Source organism: Oncorhynchus tshawytscha, linkage group LG05 (genome assembly GCF_018296145.1).
Source record: "Oncorhynchus tshawytscha isolate Ot180627B linkage group LG05, Otsh_v2.0, whole genome shotgun sequence".
Classification (NCBI taxonomy): domain Eukaryota; kingdom Metazoa; phylum Chordata; class Actinopteri; order Salmoniformes; family Salmonidae; genus Oncorhynchus; species Oncorhynchus tshawytscha.
The window spans coordinates 49,942,405-49,960,488 of record NC_056433.1 but is presented as its reverse complement, the minus strand read 5'-3'; the positions used below and the strand labels follow the sequence as shown (position 1 = coordinate 49,960,488).

Below are 18,084 nucleotides of genomic sequence, written 5' to 3'. Positions count from 1 at the left end.
AGGTCAGGTTTGTGTTGAGATACTTGTAGTAAATCATTGACATTCATAGAAAATCCTGTCAGGTAAAGCCAGCTGTCAAGTGGTGCAAATTCCCCCACCTTGGGCGGGTGGGTTGATAAAGAATTGCGCTGGCTTACATTGTGACAGGAAAATATTTGAACATTTAATGTACCTAAATCCTGGTGAAAAAAAAGCATACCATTGTGTGTGTGTGTGTACTCTGTTATTCATATTCTTACAATACATTTTACAACAAAAACAGTGCCATTTTGTCAAAAATGTTATCTGCCCTAAGCATTTGACGTTTCAACTATCTCAGAACTTATCATATCAGTGTGAACAAAATTCCAAACGTTGTGAGCAAACATATGCTATCAGTAACTTGTTGTATTTTGCCCTCACCTTTAGCCTTACACTCCCCTGTCCTTGGGCTCATCAGGTAGCCCTCATGGCAGTCGCAGGAGAAAGTCCCGTTGACATGTACACATAGCTGATTGCAGACGTCAGAGTCGAGACACATGTCAATTTCTGAGGAAAAAAGGGGTATTTCTTCATTATTTCAAGGGGATATTTCTGACTGGAAAACATTCACTTTTCACTCTCATTGCGTTTCATTGGTGTTCTGTCACATACTCTTAATTGGAATCTACCAGAAATGTAATTTGAGTCATCAAATCAACCAATTACCACAGATTCATTGTAGTGTGCTGGTGTGACCAAAGACTTGGGCTATTAGTTTTCCTGACCCCATGACCTGGGACCGACTGTTGGACTCGCATGACACGGTCCATAAAAATCTTGGCCCTATCAATGTCTCTCAAAAGAGGCCACTCACCCTCACACTGGGAGTCATGCACCAGCCTCATACCAGCAGGGCAGTCACAGAGGAAGCCCATCGGCTGGTCCACACACAGGTGAGAACAGCCACCATTGTTCACCAGACACTCATCCTGATCTACACAGAGAGAGATACAGGGTCAGTGACAGGGAAGAGTGAATACAGGACCAAGACAGTTCAATGGAACATTGCATAATCATTCTGTAGCATAGTCGGAAACAAGTTGGAGAACATTTGCCCATTGTCATTTCTTACGTAATGTGCCTGCATCATTCAAATAAGTCAACCAATACTGTGTGCCTTTAAAATGTCAATATTTTAGCCAAACATGGTGTACCATGCCAAACAAAACAGAAGGCATAGACACAAAGATATCATTGTGATAAGGGACATTACCTATCCAAACAATGTGACACTATATAGGCTATCAGGGAATCAATTACAGGATACGAAACAAAGCTAGTTTTAGTGCACAGATCCAAAATATATTATATAAAATTCCAGAATATTTTGCCAGTTTCTTGGAGCAACATTAAGCCTACTCCTGGACTAAAAAGCATGTTCAGTAGAAAATTGAAAGTGCTTTTCAGTCGAGTGCTAGACTTAGTTATAGAATATCAATAGCATTACATTCTTAGGGCCAATACATTTTTCAATATAGTTGAATTCTGTTTGGATTCTGTGATTCTGTCCGCATCACAGAGTTTATAGGGCCCTAAAGTAGGCTACAACTTGAGAGGTTAAGCTATTTTGCCCTCTGCTCGTCTATAAAGATGAGAACAGCCGTGCATGGTTGTGTTCAAATTAGACAAGTCCAAGTGGTCTGCGTTTCAGTCCATACTCTTCCATTTTCTGCCTAAAGATCTACATGTAATGTGAAAAAGTGACAAACGTTCTCTCTCACCACAGTCATCCTCATCCCTCGCGTCAGCACAGTCAGGCGAGTGGTCACATCTCCAGGAGTGAGGCATACACTGGCCGTCCCCACAACTGAACTCAGAGATTGAGCAGGTGTGAGGGGCAGGGTGCTGGCCGGAGGGACAAGTGCCAGAGCCCTCGTCCTGCCCGTCAGGGCAATCGGGCCGACCGTCGCACAGCTTGGCCCTGGCAACGCAGCTCCCTGTCCTCTCACAGAGGAAGAAGTCGGCTGTACAGTTCTGACAGGAGGCCTCGTCACTGCCGTCGCCACAGTCGTCAGTGCCATCACAACGGAAGCGGAGGGATACACATCGGCTACTGCTGCAGGCAAACTCATCCTTCTTACAGTGGCGCAAACCTGGGAAAGATGAGAGCCCATAGAGAGGAATTAGTGGTCATGTACCTTCAATAAAGGGGTATAATTCCTAAGCTTTTAAATGCAAAGTTTGCACCTATTATTATTATTATTATTATTATTATTATTATTATAGTAAACTAGGATAGAATGAACCTTAAAAATGTCCTAAAGGGGGAAATTGTCTAAGAAAAAAAAGACTGTACATTACACAGTCAATAACATAATGCATACATTGTACGTTACCTGAGTCATACATATTCTACACGTCTCGTACGACCACATACATATTGCACACTGCCCTTACACATTCGGTCATTGGTGTACAAACACAGCTCAGCTTTACTTATTGCTGTTTAGGTCTTTTTATTCTGTAAACCTGGATTTGCTGGTTACTGTTATGCTTTAATCCCTCTGGAATGTAAAGGGGCAATCTGCAGTTGCTTCATCCATTGTTGGACTACTGAATTAAAGAAATGTACCCATTGGTTATTGAAGAATATAACTTAAATGCCTCCTGAGCTTTGTTCAACTGTCGTACACCAAAATATAAGCTAGATTCACTCCAATGTTTGTAAACAAAGTAGATGTAAACAAACCCTATATAGCCTCAAAACATGGTTAAAACGATATATTTTAAATCCTGGATGGTCAATCCTTGCATCCATAGAAGTTGAAAGTGGTTACATTTCTCCAGCTCTATCCCTCAACTTTTTACAGAAACGGGTGGGGAGTTAAATTTGTTATTTCTTCAACTGCTGATTGCTGCTTTAAGCAAAGTTTGCATTTGTGCAAAGGCTTAGTGAATGTGGCCCATTGTGTTTAGGATTATGATAGAGGCTGTTAGGAAATCGGATGGATAAAGAAATTTGCACTTCACACACTGACGTTCAGAGCAATTTGTTCCATGTGTTACTTGAGCCCAACCCACATGGCAGGTATCATCTTTCCCATAGCTCTTACCACAGGTGTCTTCTAACTCGTCAGAGCCGTCACGGCAGTCCGGAGTGTTGTCACAGAGAACACTCTGGGCAACGCAGCCTCCATCTTTACACAGAAACCCTGGGCAGGTCTGCTCCCCTGAAACACAGCCAAAATGAAATTCTCTTTTCACAAATGACAAAATTGTTATATGCAATTAATCCATTATATCAATACATTTTACGTACATGTGATCTGGATCATATTCATAGTGCACTGTAGCAAAAACAGCATTTCTTATAGGACATGTTCAAGCAGTCGCTCCCCGTTTGATACTTTTCTTATATTTGGTGTCTAGTGAACACAACCCAGAGTACACAATGATAACACAGATGTACATACTACAGTATGGTCAAACAGATCCAATTTCACAACTGATATGGCCAAGTATGAAAATCAGCAAAATCCAAGACTTTGGACTCTGACATCCCTGCTACTAGATACTCTCAAGTTAGTACAGGTACATCCCTCTGTACTGGGGAATTCAGCCTCTCTATGATCCACTGGACTTTGACCAGGGAAAACCCCTCCACTGTCACTCACTGCAGCGGAGTTCATCACTGCCATCCTCACAGTCTCTGTCTCTGTCACACACCCAGAGGCCGGGAATGCACTTCCCATTTCTGCACTTGAACTGGGACTGTTCACAGGTCGGCAGGGTGTTCCCTATAATGCCTACAAATGGAGAGATGAATTTGGAATTTTCTTATAAACTACCCAAGCCCATTCATAGACGATAACTACATTTACAACATTTTGAACAGAAATACAATGGTTCATTGGATCAGACTAAAACATTGCACATACACTGCTGTCATCTAGTGGCCAATATCTAAATTGCATGTTGGCTGGAATAATGCATTATGGACTTTCTCTTGCATTTCAAAGATGGTACAAAAAAGCGGTTGGTTTTGTCTTTCTATTATCTTTTACCAGATCTAATGTGTTATATTCTCCTACATTGCTTTCACATTTCCACAAACGTCAGAGTGTTTCCTTTCAAATGGTACAAAGAAAATGCATATTATCCTTGCTTCAGGGCCTGAGCTACAGGCAGTTATATTTGGGTATGTCATTTTAGACGAAAATGTACATTTAAAAAAGGGGCCGATCCTTAAGAGTTTCTTAATTGTAGTTCACACGGAGCCAGCCTTGGGCGAAGCTAACTGCTGAAAACCTTCTCTATGCAGGGTTTTTCGAGAGCTTTGGCTATACCCACTCTTACAGCAAGAGAGATGTGAAAAGTGTCTACAGAAACTTTGAATTAATTACTTCGATTTGGGGTAGTCCCAAAGGTGCAGTAGCAACTCAATAAACATTTTACAGCAAGTATTTTCATAACATGCGCTATCAAGTGCAGATATGTAAGAAATGTGGGCTACACGTCATAAAACAGCTGCGAATCAGGCGATGGAAATATTGTGCATCTCTTTACACAAGCCGAGGAAACGTTACACGCGCCGCAAATCCAAAATAACAAATACCAATGAAACACGTGCAAATATGTAACTGGCACGTTTATCTTACCCCAAATATGATGTAAGGTTAGCAACTGAGTAAGAAGAAGTATTCTACTAAGATATCCCATGCTCTGTCCTTCGTTGTCTGCAGGCAGAGGCGCATGCGAATGACGTAATGTTGCGGGAGATAATAAGACGAGCAGCGTTAAAAACGGTTGTGTTGCGATGTGTTCGAAATCTGAACTGAACACGTCTGTGAAGCTGAAACCCTTTCTTGGTGTTGAGTCGCATGCAGTAACGTAAATAGCTTGCCACTGCCATGCATTGCCGAATGTAGCCAGCCAAGATATAATGGTCAGTGAAGGAGCAAGGACCTGCTTCAGGGAGAATAACGCAGTTTATGAAACTGTCCTTGACATAAATCTGTGAATTTTCTCCCCAAATTATTTTTTATGTTTTCCCACGTTATGTTCTCAGTTTCATTTACCCTGGTTTTAAAATAGTTGTTAATAGAGAAACAACGAAATTTGAGGTTCTGAGTCCATGTCAATGCGTAAATCATATCAGAGGAAAAACATGTTTAGGTGTGGAAGAAAACAAACACATTTTGACTTGAGTGTTATTCCCCTTTAATTGCGCATTTGCCACTTTAAATGCGGATCTAGTGAGTCGGGATAGTGCAGGTTATGTGCAGATCACTCAATCTGTTGGAATACGGCGTTACGAGCGTTTATTTCAGAGAGCGCTCCGTAAACCACGCCCCAGTGAGCAGAGGTGGGCATGTTGCACTGGGTGGGACACGTTTTATTATGAAGAAAAAGCCTCTCAATTTACCTTGGGTCCACCGTGGTTCTTTGTAGGCTAGTTATGCTAATATATTTCAGGCTTTGTATTGCAATTGTATTGCAATTAATTTCGACCTAATAAGTAAAAAAAAATAATAATAATAATTGTCAGTAGGTTAACAACGAGTCCCATGTAGTTCGCAATAGAACATACCAGAAGGGTGAATAATTTACTAGGCTACCTAAATCATTGAGATCATGGTTGCAACCCGTGTTTGGAATACATTGATTTAGTTGACAAAACAGACCTGTCGTTCCTGTTTTGAGCCCCACCTGTTAAGCAACAACAAAAATATATGTATATACAGTACCAGTCAAAAGTTTGGACACACCTCCTCATTCAAGGGTTTTTCTTTATTTTTACCATTTTCTACATTGTATAATAATAGTGAAGACATCAAAACTATGAAATAACACTTGGAATCATGTCGTAACCAAAAAAAGCGTTAAACAAATCAAAATATATTTTATATTCTTCAAAGTAGCCACCCTTTGCTTTGATGACAGCTTTGCACACTCTTGGCATTCTCTCAGCCAGCTTCACCTGGAATGCTTTTCCAACACTCTTGAAGGAGTTCCCACATATGTTTCTGCATCACATGGTGCTCTTTACCTGATTTGTTAGGATTTTCGGTAACATTTAATTTAAAGGGGTCCTTATTACAGTGTAATTAACTAACAAGTAGTTAGATGTAATAACTCAGTTACAGTGTAATAACATGTAACTGGTGGTAATTGCAGTCTTATTAGAGGTGTAACAAATGGGCAAGTTTCCACTAAATTTACCTCCCTGACTGGGGTTTACCATATGGGTGTCATCCGAGAGAGTAGCAGCAGCGTAAACAGAGAGTAGCAGCAGCGTAAAATAGGGGTCTGGGTAGCCCTTTGATTAGCTGTTCAGGAGTCTTATGGCTTGGGGGTAGAAGCTGTTAAGAAGCCTTTTGGAGTTCGACTTGGTGCTCCGTACCACTTGCCGTGCGGTAGCAGAGAGAACACTCTATGACTAGGGTGGCTGGAGTCTTTGACAGTTTTTAGGGTCTTCCTCTGACACCGCCTGGTACAGAGCTCCTGGATGGCAGGAAGCTTGGCCCCAGTGATGTACTGGGCCATACACACTACCCTCTGTTGTGCCTTGCGGTCGGAGGCCGAGCAGTTGCCATACCAGGCAGTGATGTAACCAGTCAGATGCTCTCGATGGGGCAGCTGTAGAACCTTTTGAGGATCTGAGAACCCATGCCAAATCTTTTCAGTCTCCCGAGGGGGAATATGTTTTGTCGTGCCCTCTTCACGACTGTCTTAGTGTGTTTGGACCAATCCAAAATTAAATGTAGAAGGCTTCCTATTTCACAACAAAGCATCCTTCACTCACGCTGCCAAACATACCCTCGTAAAACTGACTATCCTACCAATCCTTGACTTCGGCGATGTCATTTACAAAATAGCCTCCAACACTCTACTCAAAAAATTGGATGCAGTCTATCACAGTGCCATCCGTTTTATCACCAAAGTCCCATATACTACCCACCACTGCGATCTGTATGCTCTCGTTGACTGGCCCTCGCTTCATATTCGTCGCCAAACCCACTGGCTACAGGTCATCTATAAGTCTTTGCTAGGTAAAGCCCCACCTTATCTCAGCTCACTGGTCACCATAGCAGCACCCACCCGTAGCACGATGAGAATGGAGGCATGCTCGGTCCTCCTTTCCTTGTAGCCCACAATCATCTATTTTGTCTTGATCACGTTGAGCAAGAGGTTGCTGTCCTGGCACCACACGACCAGGTCTCTGACCTCCTCCCTATAGGCTAGCTCATCATTTGCCAGCTTTAGGTAGCTAGCTAGCGTGCTAACTATTCCCCAAAAACTCATATTGCATGGAAAGCCTATTATGTAGATGTTCACTAGCTAGGTAGCTAGCCTAGTTGGTAGACCCAACAAAAACACCAGTTAACGTTTGCTAGCTAGCTACAGTTAGCTAGCTAACCAACACTAGGCTAGTTAACTACCTATGCTAAATCGTCCAGCAGAATTCATGATTCCAAAAAAGAAAAACAATTGTATATAAATCGTACTTTCTCTATCCTATGCTGACGTCTTTGACCTACAACACTTTGTTTCTTTCAAGGCAATCTTTTATGGATTTTGCACATCATCGTTATTTCAAGCGTATTGTGTAGATGGGGAGATCTTGACATGATGCCTTAATTCCTTGGATAAATAAATAATTGCACCAAAGCATCCCATCCAAAAGTGAGAATCTTCCTCAACAGTGAAACCCTTGCAAGGTTACATGATGGAATAGTTTGTTTTATGACCATTTTAAGTGCATTTATCAACCATTATTCAACCAAGCTTAATAAGGCTTACAATTTCACAAGCACAAATGACTCTCACAATTTTGACTATAATTGCTTATTAATGTGTAGAAACATGTTTCATTGATGGTTAAAGTAATTGACCCATTGTCAAATGCATTGTTAAATGATTGAACAATTTAAAGTATTTTTTTATGTGAACTGTTTGTGCCATTGGGCCTGGGCATCAGACTCCAGATATTTATTGCAGATGTGTCAATGAGGTGGTCGGTTTTCAATTGGCTAACACCTATTACGTGGTTTGTGCAGGCTGAAATATCATGTGTTGTGATGCTGACACTAACTTGTAACAAGCATGGTAACACACATTCGTTATTACACCCCTGGTTCAGCGGGGTTGTGTTAAATGCGGAAGACACATTTCAGTTGAATACGTTCAGTTGGACAACTGACATTTAAATAAATGGTGTTTCTTTGAAAAGTTGGGCATGGCTGACATTAAAAATGCATTTAAGGGGAAAGGATCCACAGACACTGATGATCTACAATGCTGGCTGCCATGGTTAACACAAACACAGGACATTGGATGCTACCTGAATTGACTCAGAAAGTAACAAATAGGCCTACAGTATCACAGCAAGGTCAAACAGGTGTGTGTGTGTGTGTGTGTGTGTGTTAGATTATCCAGTGTCCACAGCAACACTGTTGATTATTCTCTACCCCAGTGCATGTGGTGTTCTATTGTTATTGTAATCCATTTTGAATATTCGATGACGGTTGTTGACGTCAACAGCTGTATTCAATGGAGAGAGATGCTATGCTACTAGCCTAATGGCGTGAATATGCAGACATTTCGGGACAACTCCGATACAAAAACTGTTTTCTCAAAGTTGCCGGAATGTCATGTGTCCTAATTATATCAGTACACTCGTAACAACTTAAGCATTACGAAACTTCTATTAAATCAAATAAACCTCAAATAGTAAATAAGTAATTTATTATTTTGTTGACCAAATTCGACACTCTCATTGACCTCCATACAAAAACGCCATGCTTGGTGCGCAAAATAACAACAAAAAAACGTCACCTTCTGGGGGGAGACAGATATTCCCGCCGCGTTGGGCATATTTTCTCTGTCTAAAGGGTCCGCATACTTCCCAGCCTAAACAGTTTGACAGAGTTTGTGCATACATTGTATATTACGACATATTTTTTTTTCGTTTAAGACTTCGGTGAGGGGTTTTCCGGCTGGTCGGGCACACATTTGTTTTTGTGAGGCAAGCCGAAATTCGGAACAGAAGTCTATGCCCCTTCGTTGGTGATTGGTCAGTCAACAGTAGGGATTATTCAATGAAGTATTAGAACATCATATTTAGTATGGGGTTTTTCTGCCGCCCTTCAATGGAACACTAGAAGCTTAATAGCTATCAGGCAGGAATTTAAGAAGTTTGTATATGACATGGATGTAGTGCCAGATGTTGTGTGTGTCTAAGAGTCATGGCTCAAACCTCAACTGGAGCTGATTCCAGGTTTCAGTTCGGTACGGTGATATAGAATGGAGGGTTCGGGGTGGGTATTGTGCTATGTTCGTTAAAGATGGAATGGGGTACAGAGTATTGGAGATACAGGAATTGGAATGTGTGGGAATAGAAATATGTAGGAACAGAGGTAACATTGTTTTAGTTCATTTCTATAACCCCTGCAAATCTTGATAGCACGTGTAGGGGTAAAGAAGGTAATATTGTGTGGTGGTTTTAATTCCCATAATGAAATCTGGGGAGGTACTGGGCCCTGACAATCAAATATGTGATGAGTGTTGTGTATTTTGACATTGATAAAGCTTACTATACCACATGGAGGGAAGGTTTGTTGATCAAGTTGAGTGCATTGTGGGATGTCTGTATATCTGGATCATGTACTTCTTGTTAGATCAGAATTATCAAAGCAGTTTGAAGTGGACAATGCTACTCCTCAGGGAAGTGTGGTTAGTCCCGTATTGTTCACCCTGATGATATACAGTATTTAAGGAGGTGGGACAGGGAGTGGGTGTGGCCTTGTATGACGATGATGAGGCTGTATGGAAGAGAGGTGGGAATGTGAAATATGCGATGAGGAAGATTCAAGAAGCTGTGGGAGTTGTGGAAGATTGGTCTCTAACATGGGGGTTTAGGATGTCTGGGGCCAAGTCCTGCTTCATGGTGTTTTCTAGGAGGAAGGTTAAAGATGTTAGGCTTCCAATACTGCCAGGATATAGGTAGTGAGTTTAAATATTTAGTGAGTTCATGACTTTAAATATTATTTTTATTTATTTAAGTCATTCAAGAACAAAAAAAGGTATGTGGTTTGATGAGAGGCTTATGTGGAAGAGACATGTTGAGTATATTGAAATTAAGTGTAGGGAGGTGCTGACCCTCATGAGGGCAGTGGCAGGATATGATTGGGGGTCAGATAGACAAACGTTGTATGCTGTATGTACCAGGCATTGATCAGGTCATTTTTGGATTATGGGTGCTTTATAAATGGATCGGCAGCCAAAACTGCACTACAGTGCCTGAGGTGGATACAGTCAAGGGCCCTGAGATTGTGTGTGGGTGCCTTCAAGATGACACCTGTTGAGGCATTGCAGGTGGATAGTGTGGAACTGCCACTGAGGACAAGGCGGGACAAACTTGCATTAGCGCACTGGGCAAGGATAAAAGGGAGTTCAGAAGGACCTCCTGTGGTCACGGCAACTGGGGGAGGCTGGGAGCGAGGAGGGGGTAAGCAGAAGGCGTACGGGTGGACAATCAAGCAGAAGGTGGTTGGATGCCACATTGTGGATGACCGGGAGACATGAAACAGGTCTGTGTGATGAATATTTAATGGAGGAAACGGTGGAGCATGTGTTGATATATTGTGAACTGTATGGCGTAGATAGGGAGAGATTGTGTGAAAGGGTTAGAGAGGCTGGACGGGGTTGGGGTTTGGGTGGTGTAGTGGGGGAGGTAAATGGAGGGAAGTGGTGTCTAGGGCTCTATTTCACTTTCTTAGAGGAACAGGAGTAATGGAGAATGTATTGTAGTTAGGCCATGACTGGCCTCACACTCCAGTACAGTAGGTAGAATAATTTAGTTTTTATAATTAACAAAAATATAAACGTAACATGTAAACTGTTGGTCCCATGTTTCATGAGATTAAATAAAAGTTCCCAGAAATGTTCCATATGCACAAAAAGCTTATTTCTGTCAAATGTTGTACACAAATGTGTTTACATCCCTGTTAGTGAGCATTTCTACTTTGCCAAGATAATCCATCCACCAGACAGGTGTGGCATATCAAGAAACGTCATTTTTGATAATTTGGCAGTACGTTCAACCAACCTCACAACCGCAGACCAAGTGTAACCACGCCAGCCCAGGACCTCCACATCCGGCTTCTTCACCTGCGGGATCATCTGTGACCAGCCTCCTAGACAGCTGATGAAACTGAGGAGTATTTGTCTGTAATAAAGCCCTTTTGTGGGGAAATCCTCATTCTGATTGGCTGGGCCTGGCTCTCCAGTGGGTGGGTCTGTGCCTTCTCAGGCCCACCCATGGCTGCGCCCCTTTGTAGTCATGTGAAATCCATAGATTAGGGCCCAATTAATTTATTTAAATTGACTGATAAAAAAAAAATTGCTGAAACTGTTGCATGTTGCTTTTATATTTTTGCTCAGTGTATGTTCCGGCCCGCTGACCGCGGCTGAATCTAGTTGATCCCTGTCATAGGCAGTACTCAAATGAGTTGGACTTGCAGAGTTACTGTCATGTTGCCGAGCGGTGTCCCGATTCTCCTCCCTTCTCCTGACGTGTGCACGTGCATACTTCCATGATGGAGGAGTTTGCAAGTGCACACCATAAGAGAAGGGTGGAGAAATGGGATGCAGTCCTCAAGTGCTCTCTCAACCAGCTATACGCCTATTCCTGTCGCTGAGGGTTACAGCGATATTACAATGAGGGGATTCGATTAAGCTGGCTCGGGTGGGTGGCGATTACAGTGAGTGAAAAGTGATTGTTTTGATAACTGGGCTGCCTCCCAGGTGTGAGCCGGGTGCCCCGTTCAAAGCCCATGGCGAACTCGGCTCAAAAAGTAACGTCCGTCAGATCAAAGACAGTAGTGATGAAAATACAATTATATTGTTAGGTGTGTGAATTAGACCATATTGCGGTCCTGCTTCGCATTTGAAATGTAACGAGTACTTTTGGGTGTCAGGGAAAATGTATGGGAGTAAAACGTACATATTTTGTTTAGGAATGTAGTTGAGTAAAAGTGGTCAAAAAAAAGAAATGTCCTCTCACTGTCAACTGCGTTTATTTTCAGCAAACTTAACATGTGTAAATATTTGTATGAACATAAGATTCAACAACTGAGACAAACTGAGCAAGTTCCACAGACGTGACTAACAGAAATGGAATAATGTGTCCCTGAACAAAGGGGGGGGGTCAAAGTCAAAAGTAACAGTCAGTGTCTGATGTGACCACCAGCTGCATTAAGTACTGCAGTGCATCTCCTCCTCATGGACTGCACCAGATTTGCCAGTTCTTGCTGTGAGATGTTACCCCACTCTTCCACCAAGGCACCTGTAAGTTCCTGGACATTTCTGGGGGGGAATGGCCCTAGCCCTCACCCTCCGATCCAACAGGTCACAGGTGTGCTCAATGGGATTGAGATCTGGGCTCTTTGCTGGCCATGGCAGAACACTGACATTCCTGTCCTGCAGGAAATCACGCACAGAACGAGCAGTATGGTTGGTGGTATTGCCATGCTGGAGGGTCATGTCAGGATGAGCCTGCAGGAAGGGTACCACATGAGGGAGGAGGTCTTCCCTGTAACGCAAAGCGTTAAGATTGCCTGCAATGACAACAAGCTCAGTCCGATGATTCTGGGACACACCTCCCCAGACCATGACAGAACCTCCACCTCCAAATCGATCCCGCTCCAGAGTACAGGCCTCTGTGTAACGTTCATTCCTTCGACGATAAACGCAAATCCGACCATCACCCCCATGTGAGACAAAACTGCGACTCGTGTAACTCGGGCGGTTGTTGTTCGCATCCTGTACTTGTCCCACAGGTGTGATGTTCGGATATACCGATCCTGTGCAGGTGTTGTTACACGTGGTCTGCCACTGCAAGGACGATCAGCTGTCTGTCCTGTCTCCCTATAGCGCTGTCTTAGGCGTCTCACTGTACGGACATTGCAATTTATTGCCCTGGCCACATCTGCAGTTCTCATGCCTCCTTGTAGCATGCCTAAGGCACATTCACACAGATGAGCAGGGACCCTGGGCATCTTTCTTTTGGTGTTTTTCCAGAGTCAGTAGAAAGTCCTCTTTAGTGTCCTAAGTTTTCATAAATGTGACCTTAATTGCCTACCGTCTGTATACTTATTGTCTTAACGACCTTCCCACAGGTTCATTAATTGTTTATGGGTCATTGAACAAGCATGGGAAACAATGTTAAAACCCTTTACAATGAAGAGCTGTGAAGTTATTTGGATTTTTACCAATTATCTTTGAAAGACCGGGTCCTGAAAAAGGGATGTTTCTTTTTTTTTGCTGAGTTTAGTAAAGTACAGATACCCCAAAAAACTACTTTAGTACTTAAGTATTTTCACTTAGTTACTTTTACATTTCAGCAGATGCTCTTATCTAGAGTGACTTAAAGGAGCAGTTTGGGCACAGGAGGATTTTTCACATGGTTCGAATCCCTGAGCAATCTAACGCCCTTTCGGTTACTGGCCAAACACTTAACTACCACTGCATATATGACAATCAGTTTTTGTAAATACTGTCCCACTAACTCAAAGACTAATGGCTAAACTGGTCCTTTCTCTCACAGTCACTGTGTCAAAAAATATATACAGTGCCCACCGCAATTATTGTGACAGAAGCATATACTCCAAAAGTTTGGATTTGAAATCAAACAATGATTGATGTTAAAGTGCAGTACTTTCATTCATATCAGGTGAACCATTTAGAAATTACAGCACTTTGTACAAAAAGGGGGGGACACTATGTACACGTCATTTTATTGTAAATAAGAATATAATGTTTTCTAAACACTTTTACATTAATGTGGATGCAATGAACAGTACCGGTATTTCTGTCTGAGCGTAGCTAGCAAGATCAGGCAACCTCTTCTGCCTCACGTTATCAAAACCCCGCCCACCGTGTTTGACATCGAAAACACGAGGAGTAATGAGGAAACTAAATATGAAAATTAAGCATTGCATTCTACATTTGCATTGCTTTCTTTTTGGGGTTTTGGGCTGGGTTTCTATAGAAGCACTTTGTGATGGGCTTCCAAGTGGTGCAGTGGTCTAAGGCACTGCATCGCAGTGCTAGCTGTGCGACTCGAGATTCTGGGTTTGAGTCCAGGCTGTCACAGCTGGCTGCGACCAGGAGGCCCATGGGGCGGCGCACAATTGGCCCAGCGTCATCCGGGTTAGGGGAGGGTTTGGCAGGCAGGGATGTCCTGGTCTCATCACGCGCTAGCGACTCTTGTGGTGGGCCGTCACAGTGACATGGTCGCCAGGTGCACATTGTTTCCTCCGACACATTGGTGCGGCTGGCTTCCAGGTTAAGTGGGCATTGTGTCAAGAAGCAGTGGGGCTTGGTTGATGAACTACTTTGGGGATATTAATCAGGTACCCAAAACTATGATTGACTGGCAAACAAAATATGCTAATTCTATGAATAATTGGTAATAAAACATTTCTTCAAACATTACATTATTTATTTATTAACACCGACACACTATTTTACAGGTTTTGAACAATAGGGAGAGCAACATTGTGCTCTAATGTCAGGCCTAAAGTAAGTCAGGAGAAAAATGATTAGTTGATGTTGTTCAGAGGTATGGCTGGTCTGTAGACAGTGTGAGCTCCCTGGGAACATTACCAGGTGTGACAGGACGCTTTGCTGGCATCTCAAGAGCTTGGCTGTAAGAAAATGAAAGCATAAGTTAATGACTATGTTGGTACATTATTTAGAAGATGGTAAAATAAATATATTGCAGCCCTCACAAAACAAATACACGCCAAACCAGTTTAAAACATTTTAAAGCGCTGAGCCACATACTTCTAAAATAACATTACGGGACTGCGATTACGGGACCAGTTCTTGCGGTAGAGGGTGGAAGTCGGGCAGAAAGGTAGCGGGTGTGGGCGGGTGCGGTATGAAAAGCTGCGGGTGCGAATGGCCGGATGAATAAAATCAGTCCATTGCAGACCTCTACTGGGCATACACTACACCAAAAATCTAAAAACTTCTAAAATCTAAAGCGATAATCCACTCAAAACCAGAAATTCTTATGATTTACAGTTATATAATGCAAATATGTGAGAATAATATGTTGTGTTTGTGTGCATTTCGTTATAATATTGTAATATAATATTGTTGTGTTTTTGTGCATTTCGTTATAATAATCATGTAGGAAGCAACATGTGAAAATTATGGAAATATTTTAGCTCAAATCGACGACAAAACCCACAATGCAAAGCTCTCCCTACAGACAGACAAGCTGGTTCGCAAGGTAGCTATCTAGAACACCTGGCTGCCTGCAGACACTTGGAGCTTCAACCTTGCAAAATATATTTCACGGACAATAATAATGTTCCTTGAGTTACGAAAAGTAACTGCTTTCTCATATGTCTTCATTGAGCAGAGCAGCCCAAGCAGAGCCGGTGCTATGGCTACGCAGAGCACGCGACAGACAGGAGTAGCTAATGGATATACTAAATGTTATTTCTGATTTCTGGTAGGACCAAGCCTTAAATTTGGCAGAAGCAATCAGCATGGGTAGGGCTTGGGCAAAAAAAAATCATGCCTGTGCAGGGCTCTACAAAAACTAAAACCAAAGTCAATATCAGCATGTGAAGTAGGTAGCTATGTGTAAAATAACTCAAAACAAACTGCACTATCAATTTAGGAGTTACACCAAGTTGAAGTTGGCAGAGATCGCATTTCTAGCTCAATAGTTTGAGTCAGTGTGGTTGCTATGGCAATTGGCCTGAGAGTCTGCTAGCAAGGAGACGAGAGGCGTTTGAAGGATCTGACTGTACTTTTAGAACATTTGGACAAAAATATTTACTTTGTCACGAAAATATAGACGGATGTATGCCCATACCATCTATTGGCTGATTTGATGATTTGGAGTGCAAGTCATTGGTTTAAAAGCGTTATGAAATGTGATGGGGTATAACACACTATAGCTATGATGCCTTCCTACACGATTACCTGATTTCAGACGGACCACTTAAAAAAAGGTCACCATGACTTAACTTCTATTTTACCCACAGATGGAACATAGGCTTTCACCAACTTGACGATTTCTATTCCTGGGGGTGGATTATGCCTTTAACAACTTGGACTAGCTCACATTTCCAGATTTCCTTGTCCCAAATCTTTCATTCCATCCATCCTCAACCCCAGGTTGATGATTCCCTAGTTGATCCTGCCCTGCGTTTCTCTTGTTGTCGTAGGAAAAAAATGCTGACAATCAAACAGCGAGCTGCTTAATTAGTGTGTACATTATTTATGTGCAAAAACATCAAAAAAGAGACAGAGGGGCAGAATATGGACCCGCAAATGGTTGGGCAGATGTGGACAATATGAACTTTCTATTCGACAAAGGGAATTGGAGGTAATATAAAACTTTTAATATTGAAAAGGCAACTGCATTCTCTCCACCAATGTGTCTACCATCACCTCGGTCCACATGGTGCTTGTTGTTGTTGCTTTCCTCTTCGCCAATATTGTTTTGGTCTCACATGCTGAGTGCTCAATGACTATTGGCAGTAGTCCTTGCCCAAACGCGTCGTAGCACTGGTCATACTACAAGATGCACAACCAAAATTTCACAAAATTATCAAGACATGCAACTGGGGTCTGGAGAACAGAACAGCCATCAGTGCGTCCTTCACCCGCTCAAACTACATGAGTCCCGATGTACTGATCATGGCCCAAGTTCATAGGATTTCACCCCAAAAATGTGTCTGTGACAGCAAAAACTTGGCGAATTCGTGGCAAAATCGTATTGTGTATGCCCGGCATTACTAATAATTTTAGTGTAAAAAAATGTTGAAAAGTTTTATTTATTTTGTTGACACAACTAGAATGGCCAACTCTTGAAGTTTCAAGGAGTTGGTCTGATGGGTTTACTCTCATCTGCCTCCCCACTTGCTTGTGGGAACAATAGAGGAAAGGCCCCTTGTCCCATGTCATACCTGGACCACCTATTGAGATGTGCCTTTTGTTAAGTAAATCAAATGAAAAGGAGACTGGAGTGTGTCTAAGAACATGAACTGGCAGAGGTTTCAAAGTATTGTGCCATTGTTTTCAGGAAGGTGTACCTATGGCAATAGGAGGGACAGGAGGCAGACTAAGGGCAAGGGCAGTCACCTGAGGACAAACAGTAAAGCAGTCATATACACTCTCAACCTCCACCCGACTAGCCAGAGGAGGATGGAATCCCAAAATTTAAGGTACTGCCATAGCCTTTGTCCCACTCAGCCTTTAAGCCATAGACTCTGTCAGACTTTATGTCCCACTCACCCAGCAGCGAGGGCTTTTTGACTGGACATCACGACGGTGGCTGGTGCAGACTCTCTACGCCCATCTCTGCCATTATAGTAATTGAAGGCAAACTTGTGACTGGGACCAACTGGAAGTTTGGGGGGTGGTTGGGTCCTGCACAAAAGATTGAAACGAAGATTGTGTGGCATTTACAAAGTGTAGGCCTATTCCTTTATATATAAATGAGTACAAACAGTACAGTGCAAACACCATCCGTACTTGTCATGCAAAACCTGCAGAAAACTTCCTGCCTAAATGGATTCTTAGTTAGCAAACATTCAAGACCTGCATGACTTGCCACTTACCTCTTCGCAATCTCACCATAGCGCAACTGGAGCTTTGCTTGCAGATCATGCTGTGTACATTTGATCAGGTAAATTAAAAGTAACAACTTGCTTTTCAAAGAGTCTTATATTGCCAACATGCAATGTTCGTTAGCCAACTAAAGTAGCTAACAAGCTAGATAACGTCCTCAGCAAGTTAGACAGGCTTTAATAAACTCTTCAAACGTGTAACGCTGGGGACCTAGAAATAAGTTAGCTAACGTTACATTAATAACAACTTGCACCAAATACACAATGTGAAGAGATATATGGCTTACCCCGGATAAAATATTTCTGAGCCTTTGGATAATTCTTGTAGCAGTCGCCATTGTTGTTGTCAAGGGCAAAATACTTCTTATTTTCCTTTTCACGACAGGCAGTCCATGTTGTTAGATTACTGACACCTACCGTTCTGGAGTGATACATCAAGTACCGGTTTGTGAAATCGGGACAC

At 42.4% G+C, this 18,084-nt stretch overlaps 2 protein-coding genes across 5 annotated transcripts in view; both read right to left on the bottom strand.

The window, feature by feature from the left end:
* The window catches only part of LOC112250759 (low-density lipoprotein receptor-related protein 8), a 33,016-nt gene extending 28,176 nt beyond the window's left edge, over positions 1 to 4,840 (bottom strand). For 2 of the 4 annotated variants that reach the window (XM_024421167.2, XM_042322038.1), the window contains exons 1-6: positions 4,620 to 4,840; positions 3,636 to 3,767; positions 3,075 to 3,191; positions 1,743 to 2,114; positions 836 to 955; positions 403 to 528 (exon numbers count right to left, since the gene is read on the bottom strand). In XM_024421167.2, coding sequence (XP_024276935.1) covers positions 403 to 528; positions 836 to 955; positions 1,743 to 2,114; positions 3,075 to 3,191; positions 3,636 to 3,767; positions 4,620 to 4,680 — 928 coding nt within the window. In that variant the 5' untranslated portion in view covers positions 4,681 to 4,840. The remainder of the gene's footprint in view (positions 1 to 402; positions 529 to 835; positions 956 to 1,742; positions 2,115 to 3,074; positions 3,192 to 3,635; positions 3,768 to 4,619) is intronic. The other 2 variants (XM_024421166.2, XM_024421168.2) reach the window with 2 other exon arrangements.
* Positions 4,841 to 14,449: 9,609 nt separating this feature from the next.
* Positions 14,450 to 18,064, bottom strand: ndufa7 (NADH:ubiquinone oxidoreductase subunit A7). The gene is made up of 4 exons (XM_024421165.2): positions 17,909 to 18,064; positions 17,613 to 17,662; positions 17,287 to 17,421; positions 14,450 to 14,672 (listed from the first exon to the last, which is right to left on the bottom strand). The coding sequence occupies exons 1-4, from the start codon at positions 17,957 to 17,959 to the stop codon at positions 14,582 to 14,584; spliced, it is 327 nt and encodes a 108-aa protein (XP_024276933.1). The 5' UTR covers positions 17,960 to 18,064; the 3' UTR covers positions 14,450 to 14,581.
* Positions 18,065 to 18,084: the final 20 nt, after the last annotated feature.